Source organism: Falco peregrinus, chromosome 1, assembly GCF_023634155.1.
Source record: "Falco peregrinus isolate bFalPer1 chromosome 1, bFalPer1.pri, whole genome shotgun sequence".
Lineage (NCBI taxonomy): Eukaryota > Metazoa > Chordata > Aves > Falconiformes > Falconidae > Falco > Falco peregrinus.
The window spans coordinates 50,245,845-50,271,291 of NC_073721.1; the positions used below are offsets into that span (position 1 = coordinate 50,245,845).

The 25,447-nt window shown below is 62.5% G+C and overlaps 2 protein-coding genes across 2 annotated transcripts; both read left to right on the forward strand.

Annotated features, from left to right (window-relative positions):
- The first annotated feature begins 1,637 nt into the window (after nt 1-1,637).
- FIBCD1 (fibrinogen C domain containing 1) lies at nt 1,638-16,060 on the forward strand. The gene is made up of 7 exons (XM_055793812.1): nt 1,638-1,826; nt 6,982-7,458; nt 8,437-8,596; nt 9,354-9,490; nt 14,871-14,967; nt 15,284-15,463; nt 15,799-16,060. The coding sequence occupies exons 1-7, from the start codon at nt 1,755-1,757 to the stop codon at nt 16,056-16,058; spliced, it is 1,383 nt and encodes a 460-aa protein (XP_055649787.1). The 5' UTR covers nt 1,638-1,754; the 3' UTR covers nt 16,059-16,060.
- Nucleotides 16,061-19,529: 3,469 nt separating this feature from the next.
- On the forward strand, nt 19,530-22,364 carry QRFP (pyroglutamylated RFamide peptide). The gene is made up of 2 exons (XM_005231304.3): nt 19,530-19,644; nt 20,767-22,364. The coding sequence occupies exon 2, from the start codon at nt 20,767-20,769 to the stop codon at nt 21,154-21,156; it is 390 nt and encodes a 129-aa protein (XP_005231361.1). The 5' UTR covers nt 19,530-19,644; the 3' UTR covers nt 21,157-22,364.
- The last annotated feature ends 3,083 nt before the right edge of the window (nt 22,365-25,447 follow it).

The window sequence follows — 25,447 nt, forward strand, 5'->3', positions numbered from 1 at the left end:
CAGTGAAACCAGCTGGATGGTCTCAGCTCTAAAGAGAAGTCCTTGAAAACTGTTTGCGGGGAAGGAGCTGGGCTGCTGCCATGAGCAGTGCCCGGTAAATCCACACAACATCGCTGCAGCCAAAGGCAGGATTTGCACCTGGCTGGGAGACAACATACACACACGGGTGCCCGGCTGCTGGAGCCAGGGCTGTGCTTCCCTCCCCACCCCAGAGAGCCCTTTGGCTGTTTGCTGGCCTGGCACGCACCCAGCTCTTCCCAAAATGGGGTGTGTGTCCTGGAGGGAAGCTGCTTGGACCCCCGGCCCCCAGCACACACAACCTGCCGCAGGGAGGCAGCCCCCACCCCAGTGAACCACATGGGAGCTGCTGGGGGGTCCCAAATGAGGCTGAGCTGCGGGAACAGAGACCCAGGCGGCTTCAGAGCAACCCCCAGCTATGATGTGCTGCCTGCCCAGGGGGACAGCCCCACGCTGCAGGAGTGTGAGTGTGCAGGGGGGCTGCAGGCCCCCCCCCCAGGAGGTTTCCCAGGGGCTTTTCAGCATTGAGACAGAACCCAGCCCCCCCCCAGCTGGATTAACACAGGGCTGAGCCACCACTGCTTTCACGATGCTCCTCTGAACCTCTTAGCAGCGCTCCTGTCCACAGGTCAGACAAGCAGCCAATACAAGATTTAAGGGGCAGTGCTGCGAAGGCACGGTAAAGAAAACCACATCCACAGCTGGGGGGGGGGGGGTCAGGCTGGGGAGGGACCACTGCGCAGGAGCTGGTGGCACACAGGGCCAGCACCATTGCTTTGGGCTGGCAACGCCAAGCTTTGGGCAAGTGATGCTCCAGCAGGCATCCATGTGAGCCCATGTGCTGGGGGGCCCAGCCGCTGCCTCCCCCCCAGCCAGCACCTGCTTTCCACCAAAGCAGGCATGGCCGGGGCAGGCCGGGCAGTGCGGGCAGTGCAGGGTTTTGCTAAGAGGCCCCTAGCACTTTGGCTACCCTTGGGCACAAAGGTTTTGGGGGGGCAATTCCCCCCCTCTCTCTGCCCAGCACCCTGCCCATCCCTGCCCACTGGTGGGACCCCATCAGCATGGGGTGCTGAACTGGGGACCATGGCTTTGGAAAGGGGGTGAGTGGGTCCCCGGGGTACCCCCTGCCCTTACCTGACCCTGGCCCCCTGTGACACCCCTGGCACCACTGGCACCAACCCCTGCCTTACCTGCTGCCACTCGTCCAGCTGTGCTGCCACATCTGGGCAACTGCGGAGACCCAGGACAGGGTGACAGGGTGGGGGGCTTGGATCCAGGATGGCTCCAGAGCTATGGGGGGCGGGGGGGGTGGGGGTGGTGGCGCACAGGGCAGTGCTGGGGGGCCGGGGGGATCCAGGGCAGTGCTGGGGGGCGGGGGGGATGCAGGGCAGTGCTGAGGGTCGCGGGGCTGTGCTGGGGAGCCGGGGCGAGTCGCCGGGGCATCACCGGGCGCTATCCCCGCGGCGGGGCCGGGGGAGCCCCGGGGGGAGCGGGGCGGGTGGGGAGGGAAGATCCACCCCCGTGTCCGTGCCCGTGTCCTCCCTCCCTCCCTCCCTCCCTCTCCTCCTCCTCCTCCTCCTCCTCCTCCTCCCTCTCCTCCTCCTCCTCCTCCGCCGCCGCCGCCGCCCGTCCTCCCGCCGCGGCCAGCCGGGCAGCGCGGGCGGGCCGGGGGCTGCGCTGCCGCCGAGGGGTCCTGAGGGGGGGTCTGGGCACTTGGGCTGGAAGTTGGTGACACGATGGGGAACGAGCGCTGGAAAACCATGGGAGGAGCCTCGCAACTTGAGGACGGGCAGCAGGAGAAATCGCAGGTACCGGGCGGGGGGCTGCGGGGCAGGGGCCGGCCCGGGGGTCCCACAGACACCGCCACCACCACCCCCGGTCCCTCAGCGAGTTTTTTATCCCCGTGCACCTCGGCTGGGTGGGCTGGTCCCCGGACACCCCCGTGCCGACATCCCCGGACTGCCTCCCCCCGCCCCGATTTATGGACTGTATTTATTCGCAGCCGGTGTCCGCCCCCCCCCCTCCCGAATTAGGGAGTTAATTTCTTTGCAGCCGGAGCCCCCGGCCCGCAGCGGCGGGCAGCCCCCGGCCCGGCAGCAGGCGATGCTCGGGGCTGCCCCCGGCCCTGGACAACCGCTGGAAATAACCCCTGGAAAGGGCTGGGGCACCTCGGCTCCCTGCTGCGGCCAGCGCCGTCCCGCGTGCTTCAGGGACCCCCGGCTGCCCGCCCCCCCCGGACCCCTCCCCCGGGTGCGTTTGGGGGGATGCCGGCGGTGCGGGGTGCGGCGGAGGGGGCAGAGCTGCGGCGGGGGCGGGGGAGCCTGTTCGCACAGCGCCGGGGACCGCTCCGGGGGGCGCGTACGGCCCCCCAGCACGGCACGGCACGGCACGGCAGGGCAGCGCGGGCAGGGCAGTGAGGGCAGCGCGGGCAGGGCATGGCAGGGCAGTGTGGGCAGGGCTGCATGGCCGGGGCAGGCAGGGCAGTGCAGCACGGTGCAGGCAGGGCAGCACGGTGCAGGCAGGGCAGTGCGGGCAGGCAGGGCAGTGCGGGCAGGGCTGCATGGCCGGAGCAGGCAGGGCGGTGCAGGACGGTGCGGGCAGGCATGGCCGGGGCAGGCAGGGCAGTGCGGGCAGTGCAGGACGGTGCGGGCAGGCATGGCAGCCGCCCTGCCCGCCCTCTGGACGGGAAGGGAAGGGGTGCGGAGCGTGGGCAGGCGCGCCTGGGGAGAGCTGGGGCAAGGCGGGTCCTGCTGGAGCCTGTGAGCCCAGGGAAGGAGCCCAGAGCCGGCGGTACCTGCCCTTGCTCCGCGCCCCGGTGCTGGGCGCGGGGGGGAACAGCAGCCGTGAGACACACTCGCCCCCGGGTCTGCCACCTGCCCCCCCACCTCCCACCCCGGCCGTGCAGGAGAGCACTGCTGCCTGCCCCCCTTCTGCACAGCCCTCCCCCGCCCGAGCAGCCCACCCGCGCCGAGCGGCTCCCTCGCCTCGCTGGAGAGGGGCTGCCCACCCCCAGGGCCACGGGAGACCCTCCGGGTGAGAAACCTCGCTCTCCCCGCAGCCCCCCCCCCCCCCGCGGCAGGCCCCCGAGCAGGACTCCGAGCGGTGCCGTTCGGCTGGAGCTCCCGGCTGTGGCCCCCCGGCCCCGGGGGGCGCTGGGCAGGATGGACCCAGCCCCACCACGGCCCCGAGCCGGTGGCTCATGCAGGGGGATGCGAAGGAGGCACCGAGTGTGCTGTGCAGCCGGTGCTGGGCTTCCCCCCAGTAAGCTCCAGTGGGACCCATCCCAGCCCGCCTGCGTGTCACCCACGGAGCCGGCTCCGGTTCCCCCGCTCGCCCTCCCCATTCCTCTCCTCGCTCCTCTCCTCGCCCTTCTCCCTCTTCCCCCTCCTCCCTCCCTCCGCAAAGCGCACCGTGCCTAGGAGCAGGAGCAGGCAGGCTTTGGATGACGGAGGAGAGCAGGTAACAGGAGCGGGATTCGGTTCCTCTGCCTCCATCCACGGCGTTGGGCTCTAGGAGGGTGCGGGTAGCAGCAGGGGGGCAGCTGGGGTACAGCCCCTGCCCCAGCCTGAGCAGGGCTGGGGGCTGCAGCCCTGCACAGAGCCGAGCGGCAGCAGAGTGGGCAGGGAGGGTGGCGAGGCTCGGGGGCAGCGGAGCAGCGCAGGGCAAGCAGCTGGGATGCCAAACGTGCTGCCGGAGCCGCTCTGGAGTGAGCAGTGGGCTGGGGAATGGGGGCCTGGCCCTTGCTGCCCTGGGGCTCCTTCGGAGCTGGGTGGACCGTGGCAGTGAGGTGCGAGCACCTGGGCTAAAGTTTGCCCCAGCAGCTGAGCCTGGGCAATGCAAACCAGTGCCCACCTGCCTCAGAAGCAGAGCCGGGGTCCTGGTTTGTGCCTGGCTGAGGGCACAGCTCAGGCGGAGAGCGCCAGGGCTGCCCACCATCGCTGCCTCCCACCCCGCAGCGCAGCAGGCAAGCTGGCAAAGGGCAGCGGTTTTGCCAGGAGCAAAGGGCTCCTCCTCATCAAAGAGTATCTCCCATGGCAGAGCTCAGCCTCTTGCCACCACCGCCCGTCCACGCTCCCCAGGGGCCAGCCCACTGCCAAGCTCTGCGCCAGCTGCCCCAGGGACAAGGCAGCCCGTGTCCTTCCCTCCTTGCAGGCTGCATGTGGTGGAGCTGCTGTCTCCCATCCCCAGCACAGCCGCTTGCCTGTCTGCCTGGCTGGGGAGGCTGGGGGATGCTTGGGAGAGGTGATGGGTGATGGGACTGCGGGAACCTACAGCCCCAGGGTGCAGGGCAGCCTGCAGGGTGCTGGTGCGGTGTGGCTGGGACACCAAGGACTTGGCCCCCATGGGTGGCCAAGCACAGAGCTCCTGGCTGAGCCAGCACAGGGCATGGAGAGCCTGGCTCAGCTTTGTACCAGGGGATCCACAGTGCCTCGGTTCCTGCCTTGGGCTCTCTACCAAGCTCCAGCCCCAGCTCCTGAGCAGGTTTGCAAGTGAAGCTCTGCTCATCCCGAGCACCTCCTAGTCTCGCAGCTTCTGCTTTCCTTAGGAAGGAATGATTTGGAGACATTGGGATCTCTAGCCCAATGGATGTTCCCAGGGGACATCAGTAACCGGGGCAGGGGGATGTCCTGCAGCTGCCTGAAAGTCTTGTTGAGAAGATCCAGGAACCAGAGGCCGTGCAACGTGCAGCAGAAACCCCTGGGGTCATGAGGGCTGTGGCCATGGTGGGGCTGGAGCGTGCAGGAGAGGGGGCTCAGGGCCCTGTGCCGGGAGCTGGGCACGCAGCTGCGGTGCTGAGGTGCTGCGGAGGTTTAGGGGGACCCACACCCCAGTCTGGAGCATTACTGGTGGCGCTAGCTGAGCATTTCCCTCCTCTCCCCAGTGCAGGTTGCCAGGTAACACAACCTGCCAGCATCACACTGTGGGACTCACCAAGCTGCCACTGGCGTGGGTCTGTCGGTCACTTGCAAAGGGGGTTGGCCCCTGGTTCCTGCCCCAGTTCCCAGTGGGAGGGCAGTGATGCTGGGGCTCCAAGGCTGGAAAACAGCTGGATACAGCTGCTGGCCAGAGCTGCAGGATTTTGGTGTGTTAAAGCCCGGTTGGGATTTGTGTGGCTGTGGGAAAGGGAGTGTGGGCCGTGCACGGCTCTGCTCCTGAGACCCTTAATGCTCAGACGGGTCTCTCGGCCATCATTAGCCCATCTGTGTGTCCTGGCAAGCACATTTCGAATTGGGGACATCAGTGTGGTGGGGAGCAGCAGCATGCAGGGTGGGGGGGTGCAGAGCTGTAGAGCTGGAGGTGCTGTGATAGCCAAGATAGCCACAGGGACATGGTCACTGCTCACCCCACAGATCCCAAACCACCTGACGTTGCCCTCCAGTCAGCAGCCATCCCTCCTGTCACTTCTGTGCTTGAAGGGTGCTGAGGGGCTGGGTCGAGCCCTGGTCCCAGGTATTCACTTGAGGGTATCAGGGCTGGGCATCTCTCACCTCCGTCTGCCACCATCCTGCTGCTCCTGGGTGCCCCTCATGCCCCAAGCCAGGGCTCCATGTCTACAAACCCAGGGCAAACTCCTTGACCCTCTGCCTGCCAAAACTCCACTTATTGCCTTTGACATCTCCTTTTAATGCACGCCAAGGGGCTGAGCCTGGGGCTGCTGCTTTACAGAGGTCCCTGCAGGGTGGCTTTCCATTCAGCCCAGAGCTGTCTGCATCTCCAGCTTCACTCCCTGGGCTGGGGGCGGGGGGGAACCCAGAGCATCCCCTGAGGCTGGTGGGGCATCACGGCCACCCAGACCCTGGCTGGCCAGCCCCACCGCAGCCGGGGTCACCTTAATGCAAACGGTTGCAGGAGTGGGAATGAAGCAAAGGGTGCTTGAAGGAAGGTGTCACTCCAGATAGATGTGCACAGGAGGGGACAGGGCCTGGGAAATCTTTGCAGATGCAGCAATTTTCCCCACGTTTCTGGGGAAAGTAGTCTTTGTCTCTCCAGATCTGCAGTTTTCTGGCAGCCCTGCAATTCCTTATGACAGCCATGGCTGGGGTCAGGGGAAAATCACAGCCTCTGTCCTGCAGGTGTAATGAGAAGGGGAGGTGGCAGGGGGACCAGGGGGCTGATGTGACTGGGTGGCAGCTCACTCCCTCTGCGCTGGCGGCGTGGGCACTGCCCACTTTGCAAGGAGAAAAGGCCCCTGGTGTGCATGGGGCAGCTCCCACGTGCTGGGCCAATGGGCCCCTGCAGCAGCAGAGCTGCGAAGGGGCTCGGGGCGGGTCAGAGACCTTTCCCACAGCAGGTCCCCCTCGCTGGGAGGCTCTGGGACAGGTCCCAGGGCTCTGGAAGCAGCTCTGCTCCCCTCCGGCAGGCAGCGAGCATGCAAGGGTATGCATGCCTTGCCGCAGCTGGGAGATGCCCCATGCAGAGAGGGTCCCTGTGATTCTCAGGGTGACCTGGCCCCAGCATGAACCCACAGCCTCCCCTTGCTGCTGGGCACAGCCCCTGCCTTCCCTCGCCTCCTTGCTTTCCCTGCAGTCCCTGCTCTGGAGGACACAGGTGGCGTTTTCCCTTTTTCTCCCCCTGTCTGTGCCCAGGGCAGCAGGGAGCCCCGCACGCACCTCCCAGGGAGCTGGGGTTGCTCCAGCTGAGTATCGCCGCCTTAAATAAAATGTGCCAGTGGGAGCCGGTGGCTGCCGTGCATTCACCTTCTTTATTATTTCATACCTCTGGCTCCCAGGTGGGTTTAGCCGCTTTGCTTGATGAGCACTCGCCCATGGCCTGTGCATCCTTGGCAGAACCGCAGGGCTCCCTGGGGTCCCCGTGTTCCCTCCTCTACCACCCCCCCCATTTCCAGCGTCACCTCCCTCGTTGCTGGACCCCCCAAAGCCTGTGAACGCACCTCTTGGATGAAAGCAAACAGGATGGGTCTGCCTGGGTGGGTCCCGATGGTGTCCGTCTCTCTGTCCACAGAGGATGAGCTGCGGGTATATCCTGTGCACCGTCCTGCTCTCGGTGGCCGTCCTCCTGGCAGTGACAGTCACGGGGGCCATCCTCTTCATGAACCACTACCACACGCCCGTCACCGAGTCACCCCCTGTCATCAGCACCAACCCTGAGGAAGCCAATGCACTGGTCACCATCGAGAAAGCCGACAGCTCCCGCATCAACATCTTCATTGACCCCAACTGCCCTGATGCGGCGGGCACCTTCGGGCGCCTGGAGGGGCTGCAGACCTCCCTGCTGCGCGCCGTCACTGACCACGATGCTGAGGTGAAAGCCACCAAGAGCCAGCAGAAAGCCCTGCTGGTCACGGTGGCGGACGAGGTGGCCAAGCTGCTGACGCATGCTGTGCAGCTGCGTGCCGACTGCGATGGCCTCAAGAAGGGGCACAGTGCCATGGGGCAGGAGCTCAGCGCCCTGCAGGGAGAGCAGGGCAGGCTCATCCAGGTGAGCCAGGGCTGGCAGTGCTGCGCGGTGCTCCTCGGGGACAGACCCCCTGTCCCGATGCCCCTGGCGGGATGGCTGCTTGCAGGGGAGACTTCCAGCAGAAGGAGCTGAGGTTTAAGGCGAGTGCTTGGGAACTGCGAGTTAGGAAGCACAGCTCCAGCTCCAGCTCATCAGCTGCCTGCGTCTCACTGCCAAACCACCCCGGTGCCAGCAAGCTGGGTGTGCAGCCTCCCACGTTGCGGGTCTCCCGGCTCTAGGTCCAGTTTGGGGGTTCTGAGCGGAGCTGAGCACAGCACAGGATCATCCCAAGAGCGGTTCATGCAGCAGTCAGCCCCTGCCCCTTATTTATGTCCCCAAAATTTCCCAGCAAAAAAGCTGTGTTGAAATGCTTACCTGGGTATGCCAGGGGTCTGCCGGGTATCATAGCAAGACCCAGGGTGCGGCTGGATGCTCAGCTCGGTGCCTGTCACTCCTGGTGGTCATCTCCCTCTGGCCGGAGCTGCTCCATCCCCGCTGTTTCACTCCCCATTCTGCCGTTCTGCCATGGCCACCCCATGTCACTCGCCTGGCCTGGGTCACCTCAGGGGACGGCAGAGAGCTGGCGGCTGTCTCAGGACACAGCTATTCCTGCTGCCTACGCGATCCTGTCCCGTGCCCAGAGATGCCCTTTATCCCACAGGCTGGTGGCACCAACGCACACCAGTTTGGGGATTTCTCAGCCCTGCTGGCAATAGGCTCTATCTGGACCCTGACACCCAGCCAAAAAGCACCAGAGAAGCTATATGGGATCTGCTGTGGCTTTTATGTCCCCACCAGCCTGTACCCTGGCAGGGAGCATCGCTGCCTGCAGGCACTCAGGGAGCCGTGGGAGCGAGCAGAGCATCCTCATGGCAGGGTGGTCAAGGGGCTGGGGAGTGGAAAGGGTTTAACAACATTTAACCACAATTCCTTGTCTGCCCGTGTGTTGCCTGCCCACAGCTACTCTCGGAGAGCCAGACCAACATGGCTCGGCTGGTGAGCTCCGTCAGTGACATCCTTGACATGCTGCAAAAGGAGCGTGGCAGTGCCCGGCCCCGGCTCAAGGCCGACCTGCAGCGAGCACCAGCCAGGGGAGCGCGGCCCCGGGGCTGCTCCAATGGTGAGGTGGCATCCCCATCGGTCCCCGGGGAGAGGGATGCGCTTGGGGCTGCTCCTGGCAGGCAGAGGGGAGGGAGACAACCACCTGAGATGGGGAAAACCAGGCTGGAGAAGGGGTTTTATACAGCAGTAGGGCTGGCAAGGAGGTGGGGGAAATAAAGCAGGAGGGAGATGGAAAGCTGTGTCCTAGGAGGGGTGTTTCTCACCGCGCAGCCCCCAGCTGCCCATTAACTAGCCTGCAAAGCCATCACAAAAGCCACCTCATGCCCCTGCACACCCCCACGTTCCCCAGGAAGACATAGCTGGGGTGAAAGCGAAGCAAGAAGCAACCATTTGCCTTCATTTGGGTGCAGGGGGCTCACAACAAAGAGTCACATTCATCACAATTTGGTTAAGATGAAGCTGAGTAAGTTTGTCCCAGGGCTGGGAGCGTGTGCCCGCACAGCCTGCAGCTACCTCTGGGCCTTGGCTCCCTCCTCCCCAACTGGGTCCCAGACAGCCCTTGCCATCATATGGGGACATGGGGTCAGTCCCAGCTGGCTGCTGGGGTCGGGGGGTGCCGTGGTGGCTGTGTCCCCCCGGGCACTGCTCACCCTGAGCATCAGAGGAGAAACAAGGGAAAGAGCAAGGCAGCACCGAGCCGCCAACTAGAGCTGGCAGCAAGGTTAAGAGCCTGAAAGAAATGGCAAGACATTAAATTAGATCATTAATTAACCAGCTTTCCCCTCATCCCACCCCATCCCAACGCCACGCTGCAGGCTCCCGGCCCCGAGACTGCTTTGACATCTATGCGAGTGGACAGCAAGAGGATGGGATTTACTCCATCTTCCCCACGCACTACCCCTCCGGCTTCCAGGTCTACTGCGACATGACGACTGATGGGGGCGGCTGGACGGTGAGCTGCCACCGTGCTGGGGGCCACTGGGTGATGCCACCGCCAGCCACGGGCTGTCCCTGCATCGGGATGCTGGGGGTGGGAGATGTCGCTCTCAGCACTTGGATGTGTCATCGGGGTGGGGACAGCTAACAGGGTCTGGCTGTGCACAGGGTGCCTGGTCCCACGGGCAAGCAGGCTTCGGGCTTGTCCGTGTCACCTCGGCAGAGCCACCTGGTGCCACTGGCTGGAGGCTTGGGGAACTTGGCTGGGGCTGGCGGGTGGTGTCAGGCAGGGAGCTGGATGCCATGACTGGCGCTCGCTCTTCTCGGCAGCCTGCTGGGGCATGGCGTAGCTGCAGTTGTGCCATGGGGCGAATGGCTGTGCTTTGCCCCATCCTCGTGGTCCTGGGGAGCTCAGGACAGACCTCAAACCCAGCACATTTTGCCTTGCCTAACGCAGGGGTGCCTCTGGTGCCACGCTGATTCACTCGCTCCCCAGCTGCCCTGTAATCACAGTAACGGGGGCAGGGAGCGGGGGGGATGCTCTGGTAGCCCCAAGCCTGGAGACCCCCTTGCCTTACCCAGGAGGGCATCGCCCCAGGTGCTGGCAGGGCAGCAAAGGGGTCCCAGGGAAGGGGCGGTGGGCTCATGGGGAGGGGTGGGCAGGCAGCCTCTCCCCTGAGGACATGGTGGGTGAGCCAAGCCAGCCAGCACCCCTCCAGCTGGGTGTTCTAGGAAACAAATCCCCCACGATCTGATTCCCCTAAGCAGCTTTATGCAGTGCCAGGAGGGAGCTTAGCCCCCCTGCCCTTGGGGGGGCCGACGAGCCTTTGACCTCGGTCTGCCAGGAGCCCACCCCAGGCAGGAGCAACCTGTCATGCACAGGCTGGTACCAGCAGCTCTAGGGGGGAAACTGAGGCACAGCACAGCCCTGGGGATGCCAGCTCCCAGGGGGCTCACAGAGGGAAAAGGAGGGGACCCCACCGGCTCCCCAGGGTGGGGAGGGTCCTTGCAAACCCTGTGCACAGTCTGCTGAGCCCAAGCACTGCCTGAAGAGCAGCCCAAGGTGATTAGCGAGATACTCAGAGGCTTATTTAAAGCTGCTGCAGCTGGGAGGGCTCTGGCTGGGCTGGGGAGGGGGTGAAGCAAATGATTTTACACCCAGCAGCACCGTGGGACCTGGCAGAAGGGCCAGCCTGGCACTGCCGGCAGCATCGCAGCCAGGTAGCACCACCGCTTTGCCCTGCCTTGACCAGGGCTGAAGACCCCAACCCGGTGCCGAATCCTGGCGTTCCCGAGACAGGCGCATCCAGAGCGGGGCCGAGGGTGCTCACCCCAGGCTCCCATTTCTGAGGGCTGCTCTGCAGCAGAGGCTCCCAGACATTCCTCTGGTCCCTTAGGGTGCAGGGGGTATCTCAGCCGTCCCCCATGGGGCTGGAGATGTGGGGGTGTCCTTGGGGCACTGGATCACCCAGGCTCCAGGAAAGCCGTGGCACAGCTGAGCACCATGGTGCAGAGCCTGGGAAATTTCCTTCCCCTCCTCCTCCTCCAAAGCGATTACTCCTGACATTTGGGCTTATTTGCATGTGGGTGGGTGGGTGGAAGCAATGGCAGCAGCTGAATCAATTTTGACTCAGAAACTTGGGAGTTGCTGAGCTAAGCTTTAGCCTGCATGGACGGCTTAGAGACCACATGGAGCAGGGTAGGGGGAAGAGCCATCACTGGGGAGAAACCTGGCCAGGGTCACTCACTGGATGCTGCTCAGCACCTCCCCGTCCCCACAGCGTGATCTGCAGTGTCACCCTGTCCCCTTGCCAGAGGCAGGGTCCCCGGTGGTTACCCATCCCCTTTGTCGGGAAGGCTGAGCGAGGCACAGCCCTTGCCGGACCAACACCTCCCTGCGAGCCTGGGCAGCAGGAGCCCCCGCGCAGCTCTGGGGCTGTTTGCTGCCTGGTTTGCTTAGTAGGAAAGCAGAAATCTGTCAGGGAGGGCAGCCAGCATCAGTGTCCGTGCAGGGCAGGATGACATGAAGGCAAAGAGATGTGGGAGGGAAGAGCCAGGGAGCCCCCAGCACAACCCCCCAGTCCGTTTTGTCCCCCCTTCAGTCCTGCCTACCAGCAGCAGGGCCACATTTGCAGCCAGCTGGGGCATCGGTCCAGGTCCGTGCCCACCAGCACCCACGGGAGCATCCATGTCCCGCACTCAGCACCGACTTTAATTGCAGCAACTCCCCCGGGCTGACCTAAGCTGCATGGCAGCTCCAGGCTGCAGCCAAGTAATTGCCCAGCCCGACCCCAGCTCCCCCCTTTGACACTCACCTCTGGCACTTTATTAAAGCAATAATGGGGTGACAGAGGGCAGAGGAGGCTTAGCATCCCGGCCAGCCTGAAAAGGTTGCTTCTTCACACACTTCTTGTCTTTGGAAGTTTTTGCAAATGCCCCACGCTGCTCCCAGTGCCCCTGCGCCTCCATCACTGCCCGGCCGGGGCAAAGCCCCTGGGATCAGCATCTTGTCCCTGTAAGCAACAGTGCTGTGATGGCTCTGGCCGCCTCAGCATCATTGTCCATGTACGGCACGTATTGGGAAGTGGTGGGAAAGCTGAAGGATGCGGAAGAAAAGGTTGTGCCAGCAGGATGAGGGCTGTGGTAATGTTAAGTGACAGCTTCCAGCTTCACAGGCACCGGCTGTGCCAGGGATGCTCACGGGCACGGCTTCGCCCAGCCTGCTCATCACTTGCCAGAGGGGTCCTGGAGCGGGCTGGGGGATCTGAGCAGACACTGATGCATTTACACATGGGCTGGGGGCAGCCGAAGGCAGTGGGTGAGATGAGCCTGGGGAAATGGGTGCTGCTTCCAAAAGATGTGATTTATGTGTCGCCATGCAGGGCAATGAGACACTTGTGCTGGCAGGGACAGGCAGGAGCAGCCGTGTCCCCGGCACGGGCAGCGCTGCCAGCCGTGGTGGCCGCAGGCTGTCACACAGCGTCGGCACTTCCCGGACACTGGCTCCCACTATGCTCCCAGTTTGTCTTCTCCACGGCTGAACCTGCAGCCGGTCTCCCCGTCTCCCCGCTGTGACAGGGGCCAGAGGAACGCCGTGGGGCTGGGGCTGGGGTCTGCGCCGCAGCTGCCGAAAACCTGGCCAGGAGCTTGAGCACTGTGGTGGCAGAAGGGGATGGCCAGGCGCCTGCCCCGGCTGTGGCTGGCTTTTGAGCCTGCTCAGGATTTGGTGGGGGCTGCAGGGAGAGGGAGCACAACGCACCTCGCACCAGTGCCATGGCAGGCACAGGCTGGTGCTCCCGCTTTTCTCTGGTTTTAACCCATTTTCCTGGGTTGGTGATTTGCAGGAGCCCAGCCTTGCCCTGCAAGCTCAGCGCGACTGGGGGAGGTAGAGAGCGGGGGAGATAAATATTTCAGCTTTGCCTTTAAAGAAGGGAAGGAAATCCTTTTTGCTTAAGAGGGGGTGATGCATATTTGATGAGGAGGAAAAGAGCAGCCAGGCAGGGCTGGGAGCGTGTGGCGAGCCTGCAGGTCACCGGTGCACGCAGCATGCTGGTGCACGCAGCGTCCTGCACAGGGGTGGAGGAGGCTCCCACGTCCCTGTGCACAAGAGATGATGAGGATGGAGCAGGAGGCTCAGGAGGACACAGGACCTTCAGCACCCACTAGCCCTGCCAACCCGGTCTCAAGCCCCCTGGGGCTGAGCCTGGTAGGCAGCAGGGCACCGAGGGCCCCTGCGGTGCCCAGGGCGATTGCCAAGAGGTGCTGAGGCTCAGCCAGCGGCGATGTGCCCTACATGGCTCCCTGGGCACCACTCAGGCAATTGGCCTATTTACAGCCGGGGGTCAAAGCCGATTAAGAGGGGGCATCGGTGCCGCTTCAGCCGCCTTCCCCACGCAGCAGCACCGGAGCCAGTGCCGGCCGGGGAAAATCAGCTTTGGGCCCCCGTCCAGCCGTGCCATCCCCCTTTCCCAGCAAGCCTGAAGAAAGCCCCTTTAAACAGGCTTAACCACAGCTTCTCAAGTGCTCAATGCAGGGATAAAAATTAAGGCTCTAATTCTAGAAGGTAAGTACAGCAGGATCAGAGCTGTGCCATGCCGAGGAGTGTGCCGGAGCTTGCACCGGGCACCCATGGCTCCAGAAATGCCTGTCTGGTGAAGGGCAAACCAGCGTGAAGCTCACAGGCTGGGTCTGCTCCATGTGCCGGGATGAAACCCTGCGTTGGCAGGAGGGCAGGAGCGGCTCGGGGAAGGCAGCAAAGGAGCATCCCTGTGGGGGAGCAAACACGGCAGCTTCCCGGCTGGCGGGGGGCTTGGTGGCAGCTGGGTGGGATGCTGGGAGCAGGAACGGGCTTGGCGGCACAGCCCCCCCCCCCGAAGATGGGGTGCTCTGGCCCCTCGGCTGCCAGGGCATGGGATGGCTCTTCCTAAATGGCCGGGTGCCCTGGCCGCCCCCTCTGCAGCCACGGGAGTGTGGCACTTGGTGGGAATCGGGCAGGCTGGCTCAGCCAATTTTAATGCAATTAATCTAGGGCTGGAGGCTTAATTAAGTTCAAATGGTTAGACACGGAGCAGCATTTTCTGGATCACTGTCAATAAATCAAACCCGAAACTATGGATAAAAGGGGATGAAACACACAAGGCACAACATGTCGATAAGCAGACGGGAGAGAAAAAAGGAAAGGCTCCGAGGAGAAAAGCCTCACTGAGCCCCGGGGATCTGGCTGGGATTTGGGGGCTCTGCAGGAGCCGGGGCAGTCAGTGCCCCACAGTTAATTTCTCTGGGAGACTAACGAGGCTACCGCAGGAACGATGCCCGATGATGGGGCGGCTGCCCAGGAGAGCGCGGAGACCCAGGAGGGGGAAATCAGCTGTTCAGTTTTACGCGGTACCGAGTGTCCTGCTCCTCGCGGGATGGCTCGGACTGACCTGGGCAGCACATGCTGCGGGGACAGATCTCAACTCCTGCCATCCATCCATCCGTCCGTCCATCCGTCCGTCTGTCCGTACCCCTGCTCACACAGGCAGCGGCAGAGCCCAGGCTGTTTCTAGCCAGGTGCCCACCCGTCCCGGGGGCATCGGCCACCTTCCCGCAGGGACACACCGCGGGTTTTCCAAGCTCTGCTCCTGCTTCCAGGCGGAGGGAGGATCCAGTGAAGAGTTCTGTCTGAACCGATTCACTCATCCCTGGGAGCCGGCGGATAATGATCCGGCATTTCCCTGGGGACCTGCTCGCCATCATCCCCCGGGTAATTACTGAGTTGAAAGGGTTTAATTTGTGCCCATGTCTAATAAGGTAGCGGTGGGGAGGGCTGGGCAGCATGGTGGGGAGCTGGGGGGCTGCTCGGGGTGCCCGGGCTCAGAGCAGCCCCATGACTGATGCCCCGCGTGTCTCCCCAGGTGTTTCAGCGGCGGGAGGACGGCTCTGTGAACTTCTTCCGTGGCTGGGAAGCCTACCGGGATGGCTTTGGGAAGCTGACGGGAGAGCACTGGTTAGGTGCGTGGGGCTGGCAGCGCTCACTCCTGGGCAGGCTGGCAAAGCCTGTCCACCCTCCCAGCCCCCCTGGGAGGTCCCAGGTTTCTGAAGGGACACCGAGACCCCCCTGGGCAGCACTCATGTCCCCTGTCCCCTGGGCAGGAGGGGAGGGGACCGGGTGGCTGCGCAGAGCCAGGGAAAGCGATGGGGCTGCTTGCCTAGCAAGGGCTGGAGGGTGGGAACCGCTCCCTGTCCCACCCGATGCCCCCTCCCCAGGGACCCCTGGCCACCCCAACCCCACCAGGGTCCCCACACTCACCTCCTCCCTCTGCCACAGGGTTGAAGCGGATCCATGTGCTGACGGTGCAGGGCAGCTACGAGCTCCGCATTGACCTGGAAGACTTTGACAACGGCACCGCCTTTGCCCACTATGGCAGCTTTGGCGTGGGGCTCTTCTCTGTTGACCCCGAGGAGGATGGGTACCCTGTCTCCGTCGCCGACTACTCGGGGACGGCAGGTAGGGTGGTGGGGCGCACTGGTCCCATGGGGCAGGGGGAACCCACAGCCACCAAACCCCCTCGCTAGGGTGTTAGCAGTCTCCTCTGGCACTGGTGCGGGTACCAGCTGCATCCCTGGAGCCAGACGTGTCACCAGACATCCCTGGATCCAGGGAGCTGGAGGCAGGAGAGGGGCTGCAGCTGGGCGTTTGCAGGGTGGGTGACCCGCAGTGCCCTGTACCTCACCAAAGGAGCCCCATGGGGGTGCCCAGGGGAGCCCCATGGGGCAGGAGCCAGCCCAAGGGCAGAGTGAGGGGCAGGAAGGGCCCATCACGGCTCCTCTCCCCCGGGGCAGGTGACTCCTTCCTGAAGCACAATGGGATGAAGTTCACCACCAAGGACCTGGACAACGACCACTCAGAGAACAACTGTGCAGCTTTCTACCACGGTGCCTGGTGGTACCGCAACTGCCACACCTCCAACCTCAACGGTCAGTACCTCAAGGGCCACCACAGCTCCTATGCCGACGGCATCGAGTGGTCTTCCTGGACCGGCTGGCAGTACTCCCTCAAGTTCACCGAGATGAAGATCCGGCCTGTCCGGGAGGAGAATTAGCTGGATGTCATGAGCTCCCCCACCCTGTGCCCAGCCCCCTGCCCTTCCCCACCACCCTGCAGCCCCATCCCCCCAGCTGCCATCCTCCCCAAGGGCTGGCCCATCTTCGAGGGGCCCCTGGGGAGCACCTGCCCTCGGTGAGGGTGGCTTTAGCTCCCGAGCACCCGTGGACATCACTGGACCTTTGCTTCCTACTGTCGTGGCTCCCCTGCAGCCAAAACAGGTCTCCCGGCCAGAGCATGACCCACGGCCGGTGCTCACGGCTGGGGCAGAGAGGGCAGTGGGATGCGGGGATTTGGGGAGCGGTGCCCAGTGGGGTCCAGCAGGGATGAGAAAGGGTTACCTGGAGGGAGAGAAGGGAGGGATGGATACAGCAGCCTGGGCAGGCTGGACACCTCTGCTTATCCCTGCTTTGGGCACCTGGCAGTGGCCTCATCAAGCTGGCAAGGGGCTGGGAGACACTGGCTGTGGCGAGCCCTGAGCTCCACAGAGCCCCCAAAACTGGGACAAGGCTGCTGCTCTGTGGTTCCAGCTCACCCCGTGGTGCCACTGGGGACAGGGAGGGCTCGGCTGGGCTGCAGCCCCTGCGGGTGCCTGAGTGTGCCAGTGATTCCTTCTCTGGTCTGCAAAACGCTCACCTCTCCCCCTGCAAGAGCAATGCAGCTGGAAAGGGACAACTACAAACTCCTTAGTCCCCGTTGTCCCTGGCCTGGCTCCTGGAGCCTCCCGGTGGGTCAGGTCACCCTACAGCAAGGCAGCGCGGTGCTGCAAGGGTGCACACCCGGAACCGAGCATGGCACGGAGCTGTTTTGGCAGCGCTGGAGAGATGGGGAGCACAGCAAGGAGGAGAAGGAAAGGAAGGCTGGCTTCCCAGCATGGCTCTGCCTGCATTTTGCAGCTTCTCCCTCCCAACCAGACCCACTCAGATTCACATCAGACTTTTGCTATCCAAAAGCCCTGACCTTTTCTGAAACCCTTGGGTTTGGACAGCACAGCCGCCTGCCCCGCGCAAGCCCCCTCTGCTCGCTCCCAGCCGGAGGATCCGCATTCATTTTCACCCAGGATGAGCCGCGCTCTGGCTCGGCACCTGCAGATATTCAAAGCCTTTCATTTCTTCAAATCCCATTAAGGTTTTGCAAAAAGAAGCCCCAAGTGGGGCTTAGCATCTGCAGGGCTCTGATAACCAGGCGGCAGGCGATGCCTCGCACCGGCTGACCCAAGGAGGAGCTGCCATGGGGTGTGGGGCTGACTTCCCCCTCTGGCTCCCTGCAAGGACTCAAATGGGGGATTCTGCCCCCCCCTGCAAAAAAAAAACACAAAACCCCCTGAGTGGGCTGTGTAGGAACAGGCAGGGGAGGGGGACAGCTGGGACCCTGCCACCCTTTACATGATTTTCTGCCTGTGCTACAGCAGCAACGGGGAGCAGAGTCCCCATGCCGGGCTCTGGCCCCGAGAGAGTCAGCCGGACAGGCTGCCCCGGGGGGGAGCACCCGCCACCCCCGTTAAAGGAGGCTTAAGGGGCAGGGAGATCAAAGGCTCATTTTCCCAACTGTGGCAGGTTTGTTCTTCCCTGCGTGCTTCTTAAGTCTTTCCCACCTGGGATCCTGTGCTAGACAAGCCCTTTCGCCTGCCAGGCGGGTCCTGTCTGTCCTGCCAGGGGAGAGGGACAGTGATGTGCTGGGGGTCACCGCACGTTTCCCCCCTGCCAGGGATGTTCATCAGAGCCCTCGGGCGAGGATGAGCTCTGAGCGCAGGCACCAGCTCTGCCCACTCCATCCCTGCCCAGAGCAGCTGGCCAGGCTGGCTTTCTGGGACGGTGGGATCTGGGGGAGCTCAGTGTGGCATTTCCCAGCCAGCACAAGAGCAGATGCCCCCGGCAGATTCCATGGGGCTTCCCGCACCCTGCCAGACCCCTCCAGAAAGGGTTCTGTGCAGGTGGGGAGCACAGCACCCATCTTTACTTTTTGTTCATTCATTTCAGTGGATTAGCTGTAGCTGGGTTTTCTAGTGCTTGCCTTCAGGACAAGAAGGCACAGAGCCACGTGCCCGGGTGGAAAGGCTCGTCCCCTCCCTGGACCCCTCCACCGGTGTTTTTCTGTGCCGGGGAGGGGACGTTGTATGTGCAGTTTGTCATAGCACACCCTTGAGTAACTGCCTGTGTCATCCAGGACTCCCTAATGACTTTGTTTTGACTTGCACGAGAGGTATTTAATCCATGCCGAGACGCAGGATTTCCCAGGATTATTCCCGAGAGCGCACGCATCACTCCATGGCCCCGGATTAGGCTAAACCCGTCCGTGGTGACACCTCCCTGGAGAGGGGTGGGCAAGGGTGGCTGGGGGGGTCTGGGACCTGGCCACGGACCTTCCCAGCGAAGCTCTGGGCCAGGTCATGGTGTGTAGCAGTGCTGTCAAGTCTAGGTTGTGTGTGAGTGGTGTCCAACGCTGTACATGTGGACTTTCTAAACTCCTTAATAAAAGGAACTCATCGTTATCTGGCGTGTCGGCAGCCATGCTCACAGCGCAGCGCAGGGACATCGCTGGAGGAACCCACCACAGTGATGGCAAAGGGAGCGGCAGCAATGGCCACGGCTCCTGCCGTGCTGCAGGTGACAGCTGCTTCCCCGTGCTGGGCTTGTGGCATGGCGTTCCTGGGAACCGGCCCATGGCGGGCTTGGCCTGCCAAAACTGCCCTGCAAAACTGCTGGGGAGACCCGGTGGGGCAGGGCTGGGGCAGCGGAGGCTTCCCGGGGCTCCAGGGGCTGCAGCCCAAACCCAGCACTGCGGGACCTCGGGGTGGCCCTGGGGCTGGGGCAGGGGGTGGTGGCAGGGCTTGGCACCAAGGGGACCCGGTCCCCCCCATCTGCACTGATGGGCAGAGCACCGAGCGATGCTCCCGGCCCTTTCCCACTGCCCACCCCGCACCCTGCTCTGCCCCAGGCCAGGCCAGAGCCGGGAGGGGACGGCTGAGTGCCAGGCGTTGGGGGACCACACGTTAGCACTGGTGGCTGCCCGCACTGGCCAGTGAGGGTGGGAGCACCTGGTCTTGCCCATGTGCGCCCAGTCCCTCTGCAGGTTTGGGGGTGCGGGGATCTCCACTGGTGCCTGTGCACCCACCACACTTGCACGCGTGGCTGGGACCCCCCCAACAGCCACACATGAATATGTACCAGCCGAGGGGGCTGGGGACACTCATGCCCCCAGACAAGACCCTCCCTCCCACCAGCATCCCCACCAGCTGCCGGTGACTCAAGGCCAGCTTCAGCCCAGGGTGCACCCAGCCACTTCTCTAAATGAGGCGGCAAACGAAGGAGGCGCGTTAATCAGCAGTGGTGCCGTGCTCCCATTGTGGTGGCTCGGCCAGCCCCCGTCCCCCCCCGCCAGCCCCCTCCCCGCCAGGATCCCAGGCTGTGCTCTGTGCAGCCACAGCCCTGCGAGCCTGCCACGCGCTCAAGGGGTGACACGGCAATTAGTGCCGGTGGGTATTTAACGGCAGGCAAGGCGGGCTGGCCAGCTCAGTCTGGACACAGGGTGGCACAGAGCCGGGCCAGGGCGGGCAGCGCCGGGGCATCGCCTGAGGCAGAGAGGTGAGTGACTGGCAGCCTGTCTGTCTGTCTTGTCTTCCCCCACGTGCCCACTTTGCACCTTTGCCTCGATGGGCAGCGCAGCCGGCGAGAAGGCAAAGGCGGGTGGGAGGCAGCTGGGGGCAACGGGCAGGGCTGGGCAGGGCACCCCCCGGCACCCCCAGGATGGGACTCGGTGACGATTGCTTGGGCTGGGAAGGTGCTCCCTGCTCTGGTTGCACCCAGCAATTTGTCTCCACGATGGGCAACCAGGTGCAAAAAGGGGGAGCACAGGACAGTGGCAAGGTGCGAATGAGGCAGGGAGCACCCCAAAGTGAAGCCCGTGGGCAGAGGGGCGCTGCGGGGGGCAGGCAAGGGCTTGGGCTCAGCTGGGTCCAGCACAGGAGCGAGGACCACCCACAGCAGCCCACCGCCCTGCAAGCACAGGACAGACAGCCTGGCCCCCATCACCCACAGCGACTTTTAAGGCAACACCTCCAGCAAAAAATAATAATAAAGAAATCCATTCCTCCGTTCTGAGCCTTTGCAGGAGGTGCGAGGGGAGGCAGAGCAGCCCTGCCCGTGCTCAGGGGCACCCCGGCTGCCTGCAGCATCGCTGCATGCGGCCAGGGCTGTGCTCCCTCCTGCCCTGCTGCCAGTGGGGCACCTCTGAGCCCCATAAAGCAGAGGGACACCGAGTACCTTCCGCTGCTCTCGCATTAGCCAGGCGCTGCAGGTCACAAGCCCACCAGCCTGCCTGGCTAATAGCCCACTCAGCCCCCAGCAGAGCCCAGCTCTCAGCTGGGAACAGGGGAGTAGCTGTAAGGCTCTCACCTGTGAGCAGGAGTTGCTGAAGAGGCAGGGGAGCAGGTCTGAAGGAGGCAGGGGAGAGGCAGAGTGAGCTCAGGCACCTCCCTCAGCACCCCTGCTGCAGCTGGGTGCTGGTGTGGGGGCTGCAGGAGGAGTGGTGGGTGCTGGAGGGGTTTTCTTGCAGGGCGTAGGGATGGCAGGGCTGGTTTGTGGATGCTGCAGCGGGGATGGGGAACTCACGCCAGCCACATACTGCCCTTGCTGCTGCTTCAAGCCGCTGCCTGAGGATGCTCTGTGGTTTGCCGACATGTCTTTCCCTTCCTGTGCCTCCCCCAGATGAGAGCCCCCTACTCACTGTCCTGCCTCTTCCTCCTGAGCCTGGGGGCCTGCTTCCCCCCCAGCGAGCAGCGGGAGCCAGGAGACCCCGGGGAAGGGACCCTGCTCAGCCCCAGCTGGCAGGTGGCAGCAGCCAAGGACGTGGGTGCCGGCCGGAGGGCAGGAGCGAAGCAGAGGCGAAGCGAGGAGCTGAGCGCGCTGCTGGGCATCATCCGGGAGCTGCGGGGCTACGGCAAGGAGGGGGCCAGGCAGCGGCCGGGCAGGCAGGGGGGCTCCGAGCTGCTGCCGGTGGGAGGGGAGAAGCGCAGTGGCACCCTGGGGAACCTGGCCGAGGAGCTCAACGGCTACAACAGGAAAAAAGGGGGCTTCACCTTCCGCTTCGGGAGATGAGGACCCTGAGTCAACCCCCCACCTCCTGTGGGTCACCTCGTCCTGTCCTTCCCTTCCATCTCACCTAGGTTTGCTTGGACAAAAGGATATTATGGGGGTTTGCTGCCAGGATCACCTTGGGGAGGGGGGACAACGCGTTTGCTCCACTTTTAGCCCTGCTCCAGCTCTCAAGTCCCTGTTCCCAGCCGGTGCAATGGAAGAAGAGGAGGGTGCCTTAAAGAGAAGCTACCGCATCGCTTTCCCGCTCACACGCGGCCTTTGCTGGGGCACAGGGAACGGGATCCGCGCTGGGTCTCCAGCCCTGCAGCACAGGCAGAGCGGGGATGCTGCTCCAGAACAGGCAGAGCTGGCAGGGCCAGGCGGCGCGGCTGGGGGCAGGTGGGCTGAAGGCTTACAGCGGGATCGTCCTGGTGGCGGACAGTCCCCTGGGGACCTGCCTGTAGCTGCTGTCCAAGGCAGGGCGTCAGGGAGGAGCAGGTCCTTCAGAGCTCTCCACAGAGCTGCAGAGTTGCCACTCTCCTGCCTATTAAGAAAAGTCCCTCCGGCAACAAATTCTGCTTAGTGTCAAGATGCCACTTACAAGAGCCAGCTCCTGTGTGCAAACCAGGGCAGAGCAGCGGAGTTCAAGAAAATCTTGTCCTTAGAAATCCCTGGCATGAGCATAAAAACCTGCCCTGGCATCACCAGCCCTGCTGCAGTCCCACCACCCCGCTCATGCCTTGACACCGAGACCCATCCTGAGGTGCTGTCAGAGTCCTCACCAGGGTGAGATGGTGATGACTGACCTTCAGTGTCCTTGTCACATCGCGCTGGCACTTGCCTGAAACCCTGGCCCTTCCTAACACCTTCCTGGCCTCATCCCCACCTATTCCCAGCTACAGCAGAAACTTGGGTGCAGAGGGGCCGAAACAAGGACCCTGACACCTACCCAGGGCCACCAACGGGTACTCGGTGTCTTCCCACTCTCCAGTCCCCTCCGCTGCCAGTGGGGTAGCTTGGGGAATTGCTGGTCCCCAAAGCCAGCACAGCCACGGCTGCGACGGACAAACCCCACTCCCCAGCACCTGCCTCCTCCTCCGGACAGATTTAGCTCTGCCAATGCCAACACTGACACTTGCTTTTGTGCCTGCCACTGCAGGCAGAGATATTAGCAATCAGAGGTCTAAGTACCTGGCTTGCAGGCGCTAAGGGCAAGTTAGATGCCCAACGACTGCTAATATTTCATTGCAGGCACAAAAATGAAGCAGGGCAATGATTTGCAAGCACTAAATTGCACCCTCAAAATCAAAGACCGTAGCAGGACTTGGTTAAAAAAAAAAAAAAAAAAAAAATCAGGCTCCTAGAGGTGCATTGTAATACCCATCATGCAGACAGACCACTTAATACAGCGCTGCCAGGGCCGGCACAAGCTGCTCTCGCAGCAGGAGCGGCGTGTAACTGGAGGCTGAACGGAGGCAAGCTGGAACCCGCCAGAACACAGCAGCTCCGGGGCGGCAGGGCTAGGGAGGAGCGATGGAGGCACAGGAGCAGGCTCGCCCAGGGAGCTGTGTGGGGGTCACAGCCCCACGGGTGCAGAACGGGAAGGACCCCAGACTTGCAGGGATACAGATGACGCCAGGATTTGGCCCTCGCGTGAGGACGGCACCGGCTGTGAGGGCAAAGCTGAGGAAGGGCATTTTTCTTCCCTTGCATCTCTGCTGCAGCAACCATCTCGCACTGCTGGGACCAACAAAGCCGGTGGCGCTTGGGGTGGCTGAGCCCGTGCAGCCCCCAACCCTGGGCACCCCCAGACCCACCTCTGATCCCTCTCAACTCCCACCCCACCACAGGCTGCCAGTTTGGGGGACGCAGGCACAGCACTTGCATCACGCAGTGGAGACAGGAGCTTTATCGATGTTTCTATGGCAACAATTTTTTTCTTTCTTTCTTTTCAGTGTTCAAACCATCAATAAATATGCACTGATCAATTTTACCCTGCTCTGGAGTGGAGGGGGAGGGATGGGAGGGAGGAAGGGCAAGGAGTTTTGGAACAACACCGGGTTAAGCGAAGGCTGGTAAATCCTTGGCTTTGCCGTGATGGATCGTTGCAGGGGAAAGCGGCCCTGTCTGCTGTGGGAAGGGAAAGGAAACCTGCTGAGGGAAGCTGAAGCCAGGGGGGGATGCCTGGGCTCCTGCTCTCAAGTCCAGGAGAGGAACAAGGTCAGAGCAGCATGATAAACCCACACATATAACAAGGCTTTGATTGAAGTGCAATAACCCTCTGCAGAACTTATTTAAAAGTAAAAGCCAGCGCTTCCCACAGTGCTTACCTGGCAGGTGGGACGGAGCTGGGCTCAGCCCGCAGGCCCAGGGTCTCCTTGATGGGCAGCTCCGTGCCACAGGGGTGATACCATCACCCTCCTCCCCCACCGGGAGGGATGGGGCTGCCGGCAGGCTGCAGTGTGGGGCAGATGGGGGGATGTGGGGCAGACGGGGGCCATGACACCCCTGGGCACGCATCAGGATGGCCAACGTGCCTGGGAAGGGGCAGCGCTCCAGGCTCTTCACTATTGCTCCTTTGAGGCTGGAGAGGGGGAAGAGGTAAAAGTGAATGGAAAGTAACTGCCTGGAGTCCGGGAGTTGGGAGGAAGGAGGGGGGGAACATGCCAGGAGTGACCCCCAGGAGGCCGGAAAGCCCATCCCTGCGTGCTGGACATGGTGTATCCCATCCAGCTCCCCCGGGAACCTACGTCCCCCTCCCAGTTCCTCCCCTCCCAGGTCCATTTGTGGGGCAGCTCCTAAGGGGATACCCAGATGCCCAACAGTTTGGAGAGCTGGAGAGCTCAGCACCCACCTGCACACCGAGCTGTAAGGAGCGGGATTCATTGCGGCACGGCCATGCAGGCGGCAGGGTGGAGCGTAGACATGGCAGAAGGACTTGCCTGGGGCAAGTTCACCACCACCTGTGGTGCCAGCCAGCCCACAAAGGGACAGCATCAAATAGGTGTTGGATCCTTCTACCTGTAGGCCAGGGGACCCAGCCAGCAAGGACCGACGCAGATGCTTGCTGCCGACATCACCGCTGCTGGGACCCTCTATAAAATGCCCCGTTATCCTTCCCTGACCAGAATATAACCCTGGCCCTATCTCTGCTCATCTGCCCCATTCCCAAGGGCTGCTCCTCACCTTCCCTCTACCCCAAGCAGACCTGCAGCACTACAAACACACACAACAAAAGCAGCAGATCTCAGAAACCCAAGTGGACCCTTTGTAGAGAAAGAGCCCAATTTAACCACATCCAAGAGACTCATGCATCATAACTGGGTCATTCAGCACTGCGGCTTCAGGAGCACAGGACCTTTATCAGCAGACAGGATGTCAGGACAAACACATAACCTTCAACAGGGGGGCAATTGCTGGGAAAACAGTTCAGCATAGCGCGGTTTGTAAGTAAACTTTCTGCTGAGCTGGATCTACCGTCGAAAAAACACTGAGCAGCATGCTGCTCCCAGGACGGAGAGTTTTGAACCTAGCCTAAACAGTCAAATGACTTGCAGGGCTGTCCCTAAACCAGAGTAAATCTGGTTTAGGGACACCGAGGGCACTGCCAAGGTACCAGGACTGCCTGGAGAAGCAGGTCGATCTGGGAGCATCGTTCCCAGCAACCCGCCCAGGCTGGGCTCCCCTCGGACCAGGAGCCCATCCCATGCTGCTGCCAGCCTGCTCTTAGATGCACATGTGACGGTAGGAACACTCTCTCCAGAGGTGACACGGTGCTTAGGTGTATTTTCCTCTTTTCAATTGTGAAAGGATTAATGCCAAACACAGAAGAGGCTGTCAGCTGGCCCCTGACCATCCCTGCGGGCAGGCAGCACTCCTGCACACCTGAGTGCCACTGCTCCAGCAGCATCTCTGCAAGACAGGCTGCCATGCTATCCTCGCTTTAATACCTTTTTTTTTTTCAAGAAAAGGGAGCATAAAATACTGACCACATTTTACATCTTGTGACAAACAACTTCTCAACAAAAGGCAGGATGACATTAAAGGAAAACTTAAAATGAGTGCACATTGTAATTTCAAAGACACAAAAAACAAAACAAAAACACAAACACAGCTATTTCTCCCCCAGAGTGCTCTCAGTTTCAAGCTCAATAGGCTTGAAAATTGGAGCAATCAAACTGTTAAATGCATCGATCTGTTAAATCAACTCCTACTGTACTCAGCTAAATTCAGCCTTTAATCCCCTCTCTCTCACTCCAACACCGCGGCATTCCCCAGCCAGGTCAACCAGCCCCTGCCCTCCCGTGACACC

What these genes read in the sequence shown, in the direction of transcription:
- FIBCD1 (XM_055793812.1), top strand. Translation starts at nt 1,755, where the DNA reads ATGGGGAACGAGCGCTGGAAAACCATGGGAGGAGCCTCGCAACTTGAG. An exon ending in GGCAGCAGGAGAAATCGCAG is followed by an intron (nt 1,827 to 6,981) that starts GTACCGGGCGGG and finishes CTCTGTCCACAG; the next exon opens with AGGATGAGCTGCGGGTATAT. An exon ending in GCCCCGGGGCTGCTCCAATG is followed by an intron (nt 8,597 to 9,353) that starts GTGAGGTGGCAT and finishes GCCACGCTGCAG; the next exon opens with GCTCCCGGCCCCGAGACTGC.
- QRFP (XM_005231304.3), top strand. Translation starts at nt 20,767, where the DNA reads ATGAGAGCCCCCTACTCACTGTCCTGCCTCTTCCTCCTGAGCCTGGGG.